The sequence below is a fragment of the Protomyctophum bolini genome (genome assembly GCF_963924005.1).
Source record: "Protomyctophum bolini genome assembly, chromosome: 3".
Lineage (NCBI taxonomy): Eukaryota > Metazoa > Chordata > Actinopteri > Myctophiformes > Myctophidae > Protomyctophum > Protomyctophum bolini.
Window position 1 is genome coordinate 1,892,725 of NC_137864.1, and position 14,188 is coordinate 1,906,912.

A 14,188-nucleotide genomic window follows, 5' to 3' on the forward strand; every position below is an offset into this window, starting at 1 on the left:
TGTTAGCATTATGTCGTGCTTTAGCTATTGAAAAATAGCAGATCTACAAGCTCATAGCTTATAGCTCATAGCAGATCTACAAGCTCATAGCGCGCCACCGAGTTGCGCGCTACGAGCTTGTAGGTCTGCTATTTCAGAAAAATCGAAGAACAACTGACATTTTTAGAATCTGATCTCAGGTCAGAATGGGTTCATCAGACCAGTGTGTGTCCAGTGGAAACCTCAGATCAGGATGGGTTAAGAGCACATGAGAACGTACAACAACAGTCGGGTGTTCCCTCGGTCTCTGAAGGACGATCGCCTCGCCGCAAGACTGTACACCCCCAAGAGGTCGGAGGTCGTCAGTCCATGTAATCAAAGTCCTCTGGGATCCCGAAGGCCTTGTCCAGACGGCCGTCATCGAAGGAGAACTTCCTCTTGGCCCACGACTTGATGGCAAACACGTTGTCTTGGAAGGGAAAGGACACAAACAGAATAGAAGGTTTATGAGCTTTAAATTATTTCACTCAAAAAACCTTATAGGTTTCGTTTTTGGCTATAGGTGGCAAAGCCTTTCATCCAATCAGGATAGAGAGCCAAAAACAAAACCTAAAGTTTTTTTGACCCCCAGGGGTTAACTGGGGACAGGGAGGAACTCCTTATATGGTCAGCACACTCTATAGTAGAGAGGATTATCACAACAAAACAAAGAAATAAGTGATATTTGAATTAAGTGAAATCACTGAATATACCTTTAACTGATCATAATTATAGCCTACTTGGGAGGATTGGATTACATTTATGACTAGAAAAAAAGTACCCCTCTGGGCACAGGTCTCCACCAGGCCAGGTCAGGCTGTGGCCTCCTGGTGGCGCTGTAACAGGCCAGTGTGAAAAGGGTGCCATTTGGTCTTACACCATTGATGGCAATTGGATGATTTGAGGCATTTTGTTCCAAAAAATGTGTTTTGCAAAAGTCCACCGGTTGGTGGCGCTATAACAGGCCAATCTGAAAAGGGTGGGATATATTTATTCTTTGAAAAAAATATCGAAACGTTTTTGGACATTTTTCTTCGTTTTTTCCCTTTTTACTAATAAAGTATGGCTCCTAATAGCTAATTAGGATGGCTAAATGCAGAGCACACATTTGACATTTCACGTACAGTAAATGTGCAAATGTACAGTGGCAAGAAAGTACCCCAAGGGGGTAGGGAACAAATTACTGATTGAATCAATATACAATCATATATGGCCAAAACGAGATCGATGAATGAATGAGGCAATGTGTGTGTGTGTGTGTGTGTGCGCGCGCGCGTGTCACGTGTGCATGTGTGTCGTGTGTGTGTGACGTTACATTGGAGGAGTATTTAGGGGAGTTGACTCACCTGTCCACCTGGTCACTGAGTCTTTCGCCACCATGTTGGACTTCTCTGTAAGACATGACAAGGTTTATCAGTGGCTTGTGTTCTTTTATTGTTAACAATGTAAAGGTCTCTACACACCAGGAGTAAGCAACAAATAAACAATACAACACAATGAAAACACCATGTCTCTTCCATACAGGGTGACTACAGATGCAAATGAGCTCATAGCCATCTCTGGTGCATTGTCCCTTTGTCAAATTTAATATACAAATAAATTATTAAAAAAATTTACATTAAAATCTAATCAAGTGAAATCAAATGGGGTGGTTTTATCACTGCTTAATATTCATACTTCATCAGAAGCAAATGTGACAAAAAACATAATAGTCAAATACAGTTAGTTACATCCAGTGGCATTAAGTGTGCCTTTAATAGTTTTCTGAATGACAATTTGTTTAGTATGTGTTTTATGTGTGATGGTTAGTGAGTTCCAGGTCACTGTTGAATGGATAGCTAACTGTACTTGTTATGAGGTTTGTTTCGGAGCGGTCATTCCCATAGCATAATAATGTCCATAATCTATGCAAATAAGGCAAGTCAAATATGATTTGAGGACCTATTTTCACCATACAGTGTGCCTGGACATTAGCAACAGAGGCACAGTGTTTTACATATTATGCAAAAGTTGCAAATTCAAAATTCAAATGACAGAAGATCTAAGTACAGGACGTGAACGGACAGGAGGTGAACATCGTTGACGTTTTTTGGTGATGTCACTGAGATGTACTTCATAATGTTACTGATCACATGACCCCACATTTCAGACCTCGCATTTCTTTATTATCATTTCCACACAACAACTCTAAGGTATATTAATGACATAGTAAAATGTTGAAAATGAGTGGTATTCCCCATGTTAATCAGACTAATCGATTTAGTCTACGTGTTGATATACTGTATATAAGGCATATAAAATAACCTGACTATAATCCACTAGCCTAGTCCACATGAGCAAGATTAAGTGGGTTATTGTTGCAAAAATATCGTTTCCGATATATTATTATTTTATTATTATTAATATTTTCTTTTCAATACATTTCCCAAGCCCTATAAGACACATGACGGGTGTGATTGCATTTGGTATGGGGTAGCAAATTGTCGATACATGTTGTCTGTTTGCGTTGTAATTCTAACCCAAATATCCCACACTGTAGAGAGTGTAGACATTACATTACAAACATCATGAACATACCCCTGTTCTATAAGCCTCACTTCATTGGCTCTCTGTCAATTTTAGAATGAATTTGAAAGGTTCTTTTATTTGCTTTTAATCAGAGATCAGATTCTAAAAATGTCTTCTACGTCAGTCGCTCTTCGATTTTTCAAAAATAGCAGACCTACAAGCTCATAGCGCGCCACTCGGTGGCGCGCTATGAGCTTGTAGATCTGCTATTTTTCAATAGCTAAAGCACGACATGATGCCAACACCAAAATGGGTTCCCGCCCAAAATGGGTTAAATGCGCTATATAAATAAAGTTTGATTTGATTCGATCACAACGTATATTCCTATAAAGTCAAGTCAAGTAAACGTGGGGTTCCTGAAATTAAGTTTGATCTATAGGAATACATACAATTTCCATTAACACTTTAATTTCCCCGGGGTTATTATTTAACCCATTAAATGATAGCGCCCAGTTGATTTATAGCAAACACAGGATCTTTTTTTAAATAATTAGACGGGATGATTTGGATGGCGAGTTATTAACGTTTTCAGATTTCCGTTGTCGTCAGCTGAACAGGGGGGACGTGGGGGGGGGACGGGGACATTTTCCATGACGTCTCACTGTCGAGAATTGCGCAAGACAGGACAGGCGCTCCCGGGGCTGTGGAGCGATGCGGTCCGTTTTCATATCAATAAACTTCCGTCTTTTGGGATAAAACGTTGTCTCGGGGCGGCCGGGCGTTACTAATAGAAAAGGACGGTGAACTTCGTCCCGGGCGATCGGGGCGTCAACAACTCTTAATTACTCACTGATCTCCTCCACCACCTCAGGGTCACACTCTTTGTATTTCTCCAACTCCGTCTTCAACTGAGCCTGTTCTTCTCTGAGAGCCTGCAACTCCTTCTGTAGATGCTCCCGCTCGGCCTGCACTCACACACACACACACACACACACACACACACACACACACACACACACACACACACACACACACACACACACACACACACATACAGAGAGACACACACAAAGTCAGTGCCTTTAAAAATGTGAAACTGTATTGAATCTCTTCAGCCTCACGATAAACGTGTATGACTCCTCACTTCCTCACGGATTCCCAATTCCAGTCAGATATTTCCTCTCCCTACACGTGTGTGTGTGTGTGTGTGTGTGTGTGTGTGTGTGTGTGTGTGTGTGTGTGTGCGTATGTGTGTGTGTGCATTCTTCTTACGTTGTCTTGGCGTCCCGTCTTGGCCTTCTCCACAGCTTGTTGCAGAACAGTTTTCTTCTGCTTGGCGTCAGAGTGCTGCAGAATGACACAGTCATGATTAACCCACGTGTCCAGTCCCTATATATGCAACATGGGCAACGTTTTTTTTCTCCCAATTTCTGTCTCTTTACAACTTCTTTTTGAGCGGAGCAACCACTCCCTTACGGAGCTATGTGTGTGACTGGGTGAGTGGGTGGCTGGCTGGGTGCGTCTGAGCACGGAAACAGCATGGTTGTTTTTACACCACATGTGCGCAACCTAACACACACACACACGCACATATTATATGTATAATATATGGTGTATATGGTGATTTCGGGTGTGCCAGTACAGTACAGTGACGGTACATTACAGTACAGTACAGTACAGTACAGTAGAGGGACCCCCCCACACGATAACTCTGTCATTTCTCGACCGTTTCGGACGCGGGGCGGTTCAACCGGAATCGGGGCCGGTGCGTTCCTTTGGGTCTGGAACTTCCTTTGACAGTGCTAGCTGTTAAACCCATTCTGGGCTTAAGCTCATAAGCCCATGTGGCGCGCTACGAGCTTGTAGATCTGCTATTTTTGGAGAAAAGAAAATCAAAGAACGACTGACATAGACACATAGCTTTTTCAGAAAACCGTTTTGGATGTAGAGGACTTCAAAAAAAAAATCTGATCTCAGGTCTCAAAATGGGTTAATAATAATCCTGTAAATAAAGTATATCCAACCTGTTTCTGCAGCTCTTCCAGCGTGCGTTTGCGCGCGTGCAGCGCCTTACTGGGGAAGGCCCAGTAATAGTTGGACGTGCCCACTCTCTCACAGTCCACCATGTTGTCGTCCACCAGGCTCTGGAGAACGTCCTTCACTGACATGGGAGCTATGGGAGACACAGCCAGGGTTTACACGCACATACACGCACGCACGCACGCACGTGTGACAGGGCTTTTTGGGTTACATAATGGCCTTATTTACTTGTAAATCAGTAATATCGTTTCCCTTCAGATTCTAAAAATGTCTGTTTGAAAATGACAGTTTTCTGAAAAAGCTATGTCCCTATGTCAGTCGTTCTTCGATTTTTTCTAAAATAAAAAAAATCTATAAGCTCGTAGCGCGCGCCACAAGCTTGTAGATCTGCTATTTATCAATAGCTAAAACACCAAAAGGGGTTCCCGCCCCAAAATGGGATAGACCCGAGTTAAAAACATTCACTCTGAAAGAATATATATATTCAAAGATTTGCGCCACATTTTTACGATTTTTCAAAAATGGCAGACCTACAAGCTCGTAGCGCGCCACTCGGTGGCGCGCCATGAGCTTACCGTCAGAACATTACTTGGGAAAATGTACTTAGATTCTTTCCTCCTGTGCTGGTTATGTATTCACGGAATCCTATCGGGAACATTTGGATCATGTTGTATCAGAGAAATGACTACAGACTAAAATACCAAGAAATCTCTCTCTCTCTCTCTCTCCGTCTGCCTCTCTCCGTCTCTGTCTCTCTCCCTGTCTCTCTCCACCAGCCCACCCCCTCAGTCCAGCCCAGATCAGTGGGAGTGGGGGTACTGTGGTCTCACTAACTACATCATCACGTTCCAGTCGAGGGCTTTAAACATCAACGCTGTCCAACAGGAACCCTGTATCTCCAAAAACAACTGATACTTTTCAGAACTTGGGGAAAAAAAGACCAAATGAAAGGATCCAATGTTTGGCTCCTGTTAATACCTTTGTTATTGGTTAGAAATGTATATATAATACATTTAAAAAAAGTACTAATAATAGAAAATAGCCGATCTACAAGCTCACAACGGGTCACATCTCGACCTCCCTGCAGAAGCAAAGACTTGAGTTAAAACGTTCGCTCTGAAAGAATATATATTCAAAGATTTGCGCCACATTTTCACGATTTCTCAAAAATAGCAGACCTACACGCTTGTAGCGCGCCAGCGTAACACTCATTTTAACCGCTTTATCCACTTATATACGCTGACTAGTCAAAAATAACAGTATATCTGTTATTTTTCAACATTTTTGAAAAGTCTCGAAACTGTTTTGGAAGATTGTGAATAATTGGTTTCCAACACAAATCTTCTTTTCTGGTTGTCCCTGGCACAAAACACTTTCAGGTGTGTGTGTGTGTGTGTGTGTGTGTGTGTGTGTGTGTGTGTGTGTGTGTGTGTGTGTAAGCCAAATACATACATTTTACGGGTCATTGGCACGGAAACGTTTGAGAACCAGTGAAGTTTGGCATTAATATTTACAAAACAAAAACATAAAGTAGTTGAAAAGTTGAAAGATGGAGATACGAGGTTTCCCCCCCAGCAACAGTGAGGAACATGTGTTTTTAATAAGAGGCACGCGGAGGACGGAGCGCGCACACACACACACACACACACACACACACACACACACACACACACACACACACACACAGCAGCCGTTGTGCTGGTATCGGTGGTGGGGGCCCGGGGGTCTCACTCCTCCTCTGTGGTACAGCATGTTTTTGTGTGTGGAGCTTTCCTTCGTTAAAAATGTATGTGAGCGTCCATTGTGCATAAGTGGCGGCAAATATTTAGTATTTACAGTCATCTAATGCAGCTAGTTGTTGTTCTCAAAGTGGTGGTCCGGGCCGGGGTCTCCTCCCCCCCCCCCCCAAAGAAATGTAATAATATGCCAGCAATCAAAATCAGTTTAATCACTTTAACTCTCGTTTGTACTTCAGCTATTGGACAATAGCTGATCTGCAAGCTCACGACGCGTCGAATCGCGGTGCGTTGTGAGCGCTTGATAGTGACGACCATGCAGACTTCATGCAAAGAAGGTTATAATGTCATTTAGATAGCATGTTATTTAGACAGATGCAAGGTTCATTTGTCTGACTGGTATTCAATGTACAGAATGTCATTTAGATAAACCGCTAGCTTCTTGTTCTGCTTGTACCTATTCTAGTTTCTTGAGGCAACGATTTACAAATTAGGCATTTTGCAGACGCTCTTAATCCAGAGCGATTTACAGTAAGCAAGAACAGAACATGGTAATACATCAAATGAGGCACTACACTGTACCTCTACAGTCTATGTATGTGTTTACCTTGCTTACTTTAAATATATATATATTTTTAATCATTTCAAAAACCTTTACACACGTTCTCATATGGGTGTCTCTGACAGAATATCTTTTCAGCCAAATACATTTTGAGTCAAATTCACTTACATTTGTTCAAGCTGATTTTCTAATAATAGCAGATCTACAAGCTCGCAATGCATCGCAATGCCAAGCTTCTTGACTAATTCCCCCCACCCCCCCCCCCCCCCCACACCCGAGTAGCGCGCCACTCGAGGTCTGCTATTTTTGAAAAGTCGTAAAAATGTGGGTGCAAATCTTTGAATATATATTTCAGAGCGAACATTTTTAACTAAAATATTTTCTTCTGGGGACAACATATTTTCAGATGGGGGTCCGTGGCCCAATAGAGATAATTCTGGGGGTCCTTGACATGAAAAAGGTTGAGCACAACTGACATAGAGAGTAGAGACATGGGTTTTTCAGAAAATTATTAGGATTTAGAAGCCTTTTTTATCGCCATCAGTCCAAAATGGGTTAAAAAGCATATTCCCCAGCATATTGAGATAAAGACCATGTTCAATCTCAACTTTCTTTCACTCTAAAACAAAGGAACCAGTTGGTGCTTGGCCCAGGTTACGTAGGCTACTGTAGCAACGTTATGCAGACGTGTGCCCATGATGGTTCTAACAGCAGCACACGTATACTGTACAGGGAAAACGGAGCAGAACTCCTGGACGCTATAGTAGATATGGCAAATATTAAGTACTGTACTGAGTATTAACCCAGTAATGTGTGCACCATGTACTACAGTACGTGTCACAAGTTTGATCCTTACTCAAGATCTCTCTCTCTCTCTCTCTGTGTGTGTGTGTGTGTGTGTGTGTGTGTGTGTGTGTGTGTGTGTGTGTGTGTGTGTGTGTGTGTGTGTGTGCGGTTCTACAGAATCAATACTCACTTATTCCTTTTGACTTGGGGGCAATTTTCTCAATGTCCTTCAGCTGGAATACATCTTTCTACAGAGGATGGAAGGAAAGGTGAAGGAAGGAAGGAAGGAAGGATTGACTAATAGTGGGTTGGATAAGGGGTTCGAAATCGATAAAAAATGTATTGCCGTCATCCCTAACCCATTAAGCCCATTAAGCCCTGAGTCCAATAAAAAAGTCTGTAAAAAACAGTCTGTTGCTCTATCAGTGGTGCTCAAACCTTTTCATGTCAAGGAATGAAGGAACCCCAAAATGATATGTATTTGCCGCGGACCAGGGACCCCCAGAAGCAAAAATCTGATTTAAAAATGTTATACAAAAATATATACATTTGCACACAGTTTCACGATTTTTGAAAAATAGATAAATAAATAAATAAATATCTTTGTAAATAGTATAATTATATTATATGTGTATAAATGATGGCTGAAATAAAAAACGACACGGATGCTTTTCCAGTTTTAAATGGGTTAAAAAAAAAAACACACCGTCTCAAAGAAGATCTCCATCATCCGACTCCTCTTCTCCTCCAGACTCAGTCCTTTCTTCTTCGACTAGAACACACACACACACACACACACACACACACACACACACACACACACACACACACACACACACACACACACACACACACTACAACATGAGCTCTCAAATTCAAGATTAGAAGATCAGGGGAGTTAAAATACTTTCTTCATTGATCTGAATAGAGGCCAGGGTATGCGTGACATCATCATTGTACCTGTAAGTTATGCGGGAACAGCGACTGAGTGGCAAATAACAACTTTCTGACCACAATATCTCAAACTTATATAGCGCTTTTCTTGACCAGCGACAGCCCATGCATCCAAACAGAAACGTCCAATCTGATTGCATTAGACAACGTTGAACTCACTTGGTGAGTATGGTGAGGTCATGCAATATCAATACAAAAGCAGCCAAGAAAAAAAGAATACCTAGGGCAAAATAAAAATACACTATTTTAAACAAAGAAAACACAAAAGACTCAGGAGCCAAAAATAAACAATGAATACTGTATTTATATTTAATATACATCGTTTTAGAAACAGCTTCTATTGCTGCTGAGCCATACTGTATGTCCAAAGCGTGATGCTGTATTATTAACTCATTTTGCTAGGGAGTGTCGGGACCCCCTGGAGCACCCTCAAGGACCCATGAAGCAGTGAGACAAATGATGTAATATGTAATGTGTGTAGGCCTACATACAATGCATTATATATCACTTTAGGATAGAGTACAGTAGACAGCATGCTATAGAACTAAAATATGGACTTAATAGACATCTATAGATATATGGATATTATATTATTATGATCTCTAAACATGATATGACATTAGAATAAATGCTGCCACATGTTTTACATTTTAAAGCAGGTTCGCTGTTGACAAATTATTGTTGCACTGAAAAGGAACCTCGATCCTCTCATTCCCTTCGCTCTCAACGAATTAACAACGCCTGGCCCTGGCCCATATTTTAATAGGTCACCAATTGTGGTGTCACACGAAGTAATGTGACCCATTAGCATTAATATTTCCTTGTATTTGTTAATTTTGATATGGATATATCTATGGTCACCCCATCTATGTGGTCACCACTATACTACCACAACAAAGAGTTTGTTATTTGACTTACCATTATTACGGTAGGCCTACTACGTTGTCCCACCAGACTTAATCCGATATTCAGCAGTTATTAAACAGTTCAAACCCAGAGACTGTCAACTCTATTATCATTTGTAATAGTTCTATGCCGTCAGTGTCAACAGTGTGTTTACATGTATCCTATTCATGTTCAGAATCATCACAGGAAACGGATGGTGACTGAATTTCCCGCGGAGCACTGTGCAGCGTTTCCGTCAAAGATGGTGGAGACGTTAAAGGATAGGCAACTGCCAAAGACGTTCTCTTGTCTTGGTACACAAAATAAGCAGTGGCGACATTGATTCATCTGTGCACCATCTTTGCGGTGACTCCTTCTCATGATGCTCTGGTGCCCCCTGCTGTCTGCTGTTAGAAACTGCACCTAATACTTTATGATATCAGTTCTGTAATACTAGTGTAGCAGCCTATACATAAACTCGTTCAGTACATGACAATATGAGTATATAACCATGTCACAACAAAGCATATAGATCAGTAGTTCTCAAACCTTTTCATGTCAAGTATAGGCTATACCTCCAAAACAATATGTATAATATAATATGTACAAGGATCCCTGGGGCCTGGGGGGGGACACAATATAGGCTACCGGTATACATGGTAGGCCTACAGTGAGTACACTGTAATCAGTGTAATGTATGCAGCTGGGTATATTTCCTTCACTTCAACCTGAGGTTCTTGATGATAGACACATTTATTCTGGGGAGGTCTCAGGAACAACATATTTTCAGATGGGGGTCGGCGGCCAATTACACATAATTATGGGGGTCCTTGACATGAAATATTGCGCACCACTGATAGAGAAACATGAGGTATTTCAGAAAACTGTCATTTAGAAAAAAATTATTAATTGTCGATGTCAGGCCTAAATGAGTTAAAGTTAAACTGTAGCCGACTGCAACTATGTTACGATGACATTCATGTTGTTATCAGTTCCAAAACTGGAGGAAAAGTCAGTGTTGTTTATTATAAAGCGTCTGAGAAGTAGCATTATGGTTTCAGTCAGGACAGGAGCACAAACACAGTAGTATTTCCTATGGGCACTTTAATTCCATTTGGCATCACAGATATTAACATGACACAGGAAATCAGGAAAACATGACACAGGATAAAACGGCAGAAATGTGATAGAAATGTGAACACGGTGGACGACTGGATTCATAAGGAAACGGTGTAACAACACTAAACAAATCAAACAAATGAAGGTCAATGTCAATGATTAGACAAGAAGAGACTGTTCCACTCATTATTGTCAGGCAGAAACCCTGTATCTCCATTTTTCAGATTTTTTAGGTTTTTTTTCATAAACTACTTTGTCTTACACAGTGTGACACAAAAGTAGCAAACACTTGTGAGCTTGTAGATCAGTATTGTTTTTTTGTTTTTTTTACATTTTCTTTCTAAAGTTAAGTTGAAGTTAAAGTGAGAGAGGTTACGTCTGTCTGTCTGTCTGTGGGTTCAAAAATTCAAAAACTAAAAGTGACACAAGCTTGCCACTTACAATAATAACATTAGATCCACGGGATACAAATGTTATTATTTATTTATTTTCTTTGTGAAAAGTCACAGTTTTGGACATACAAGGTTTCCAGCTGACATGACGCTATTTAACTACATCTGTTAGCAAACTACTGTAACAAAACATGACCTGGAGATAATATTCTAGTTGCAGTATTTGAATTTGTTCCATTGAGGGGCCTTAAAAAAACATTTCAGGCCAAGGATCCCTCATAGCCGTGAGAGAACGATCGCTACATTATTGTATCAAAAATAATGATGTTGCAGATTAGATTTCATAGATTCACTATGACTGTACCATCAGTGTTGCGTAAATTAATGATTTTTAAGAGCAACCCAGTTTAAGAGCATATAGAACATTACTTTTTATGTTTTTATTCTCTAGGCTTTTGATAGGACTAAAACAATAGATAGGCTCCATTTCTTATTTCCTTTTTTTACGATGATGTTTGTAAACATGATACATCAGAGTAAAACACATTATTTTGCATATTTTCAACCTACAAATAAAACTCTTTAAGATTGCATGCAAATGTGAATCTAATGTGTACATTCAAAATAATCATGGATTGGACCTTTTAATGAACACACACGCGCACACGCGCACACACGCACACACACACACACACACACACACACACACACACACACACAGTGTTGAAAAACCAAAGCTTACTAATGTTACGAATTAAACACATTATGCATTTTTACTTTATTTTAAATTGTCTATTGAAGTGGCTCTCATCAGGGTTCCTTGCGGTATAGTTCCAAAACTCTGAGATGGACCAAATGGACCATTACGGGTCTCAGAGTTATGAGGTGTCCTTGAAATGGAGACGTTTGAGAGCCACTGGTGTCCATACAGGTGGGCGGTGTCGAGCACCAAAACAACCACCTCTAGAAATGCAGTGAAAACATTTCAGAATCTAAAGGGTTTTTTGGGTGAATTCATTTATCTAAGATCACAGCAGTCTTATAATGACATTTACCGGCATGCATAGAAATATCGCTTCATGCTTTGACAATAGTATAGAGCCCCGACCGATGTGGATTTGGCCCCATTATACACAGTAAATACTTTTCAATGACTTTGTTACCGGCAATGATTACAGCCGATGTGTCCTAGTTTTTTTTTTTTTTGCCATTTACATTTTTTATTGTGTCATAGTATGCTTAATTTCCTCTCTTTTTTTATCTATCAAAAATGTATTTCTGTTTATCACATAAATCCCAGCATGCGTAATGTGGAGAGAGCTTTTGCAGAGAAAACAGATGGACAAGCTCACCACGCGCTGCAGAGCGGCACGTTAATGAACTAGCACAGAGCCCTGAGGGACTCCTCTAAACCATTTGGGGATTAAGTGTGTTGTTTTTCCTTTCTTTTCTTCTTTGTTTAACCAAATATCAGTCAAGACGTCCGTAATCGCTGGACTAGGACTCTAGGACCCAAAACTCTGTCATCGGTCGGACTCTAGAAAATAGGCTACCCTGTTATGTATATGTCACTTTCTTTTGATGGCGAGTAGTTCAAACATGTGAGGACAGAAGCCTACGGTTCATAAGTGAACTTATGTACACTAGTGACAACTGCAATTATTGTATTAATAATGTTGACCTTTCAATTCATCTTTGGACATTTTGACATTTGTGATGTTTTCACTTTTGTCACTGTTTTAAATCTCAGACAGACAGACAGACACACACAGACACACACACCGAACAACAACCACTAAAAAAAAACAGTCATTATTCATTCATTCATACAATATCATTATTTCCCAGTCTTTTGTCCATACATCACAACAAACCAAAGCTGCAACATATAACGTGATATTCAAGTATCACGTTTCATTCTTTTAAAATCCAGATTCTTCAAATGGAATGTATTTCACAAAGAGAGAAACAGGCTGAATATGTGTGGTTTTTTTTTGTATTTTTTTAAACTATACCCCTGGGACTTATTTAAAATCAGTGGTGGAAAGTAGCTTTAAGCACATTTAGTAAAATGTCAGAATGTTGGTGAGATTGTATGGCTTGTGAAGAATGTGTCCAGTATTTAGTTCAGTGGCCATGGGGGGGACCAAAACAAAAACAGTAGTTGTGTTCACCTTCTCTCCTCCCATTGGAATCAATAGCCTTGAAAAGATGGCCACCTATGTCACCTAGACACGGCAAGTGAAGCAGAGATGGCGTACATAGTTCTATTGTCTCTGCCAACCTGCCATATAGTTATTGGAGTTGCAATTATACCTCTTTCCGTCGGCAGAGGTATAGACAGCGGACATGCAACTCACATGTCGTACAGGAGAGGAGATATGTCCACGAGAGTCCTAGTGCGAGTGTCCAAGGAGTCTCTGGAAGGAGTCTTTTGAAGGAGTGAAAACAAGACGCTATACAATGATGGCACGATGGAGGAAGGAATGAGTGAATGAATGAATGGATGAAAGGGTGAGTGCAAATCCGCCAACTAGTCCACACAGTGTGTGTGTGTGTGTGCGTATGTGTGTGTGTGTGTGTGTGTGTGTGTGTGTGTGTGTGTGTGTGTGTGCGCGCACGGGTGATAATATGTACAATATGTTTGCATGTGTCAAAGTATGCATGTATACACTGTATGTATGTACCACAATGTACAGGTTTGCGTCTGGCTACTGCAGGTAGCGGTAGACTTTGAAGCAGTGGTTCCCCGAATCAGCCACCACCACGTGTCCGTCAGAGGTGAGGGCCAGGCCCTGGGGGCCGTACAGGGGGTCTGCCGACGTGTTGATGTAGGACAGGAAGGAACCACTGCCATCGAACACCTGACAGACAGACGGACAGAGAGACAGACGGACAGAGAGACAGACAGACAGAGAGACAGAGAGAGATAGATGCTCTCTTGGTCAGTTGAACCATATATACCTCAACATTGTCAATGGATAAGTTCCAGATTTAACCCATTTTGGACTGATGGTTCGATTAAAAAAAAAGGCTTCTAAATAAGGCTTCTGAAAAACCCATGTTTCTATATGTCAGTGGTGCTCAACCTTTTTCATGTCAAGGTGGACCCCCAGAATTATCTCTATTGGGCCACGGACCCCCCATCTGAAAATATGTAATTCCAGGGACCCTCCCAGAAGCAAATA

At 40.9% G+C, this 14,188-nt stretch overlaps 1 protein-coding gene across 2 annotated transcripts in view; it reads right to left on the bottom strand.

Annotated features, from left to right (window-relative positions):
• Nucleotides 1-9,659, bottom strand: part of mnd1 (meiotic nuclear divisions 1 homolog) — a 49,336-nt gene extending 39,677 nt beyond the window's left edge. The window contains exons 1-8 of one of the 2 annotated variants that reach the window (XM_080759712.1): nt 9,523-9,659; nt 8,357-8,422; nt 7,841-7,898; nt 4,551-4,699; nt 3,799-3,873; nt 3,377-3,491; nt 1,365-1,409; nt 222-448 (exon numbers count right to left, since the gene is read on the bottom strand). In XM_080759712.1, coding sequence (XP_080615838.1) covers nt 342-448; nt 1,365-1,409; nt 3,377-3,491; nt 3,799-3,873; nt 4,551-4,699; nt 7,841-7,898; nt 8,357-8,422; nt 9,523-9,525 — 618 coding nt within the window. In that variant the 5' untranslated portion in view covers nt 9,526-9,659 and the 3' untranslated portion in view covers nt 222-341. The remainder of the gene's footprint in view (nt 1-221; nt 449-1,364; nt 1,410-3,376; nt 3,492-3,798; nt 3,874-4,550; nt 4,700-7,840; nt 7,899-8,356; nt 8,423-9,522) is intronic. The other variant, XM_080759713.1, reaches the window with a different exon arrangement.
• Nucleotides 9,660-14,188: the final 4,529 nt, after the last annotated feature.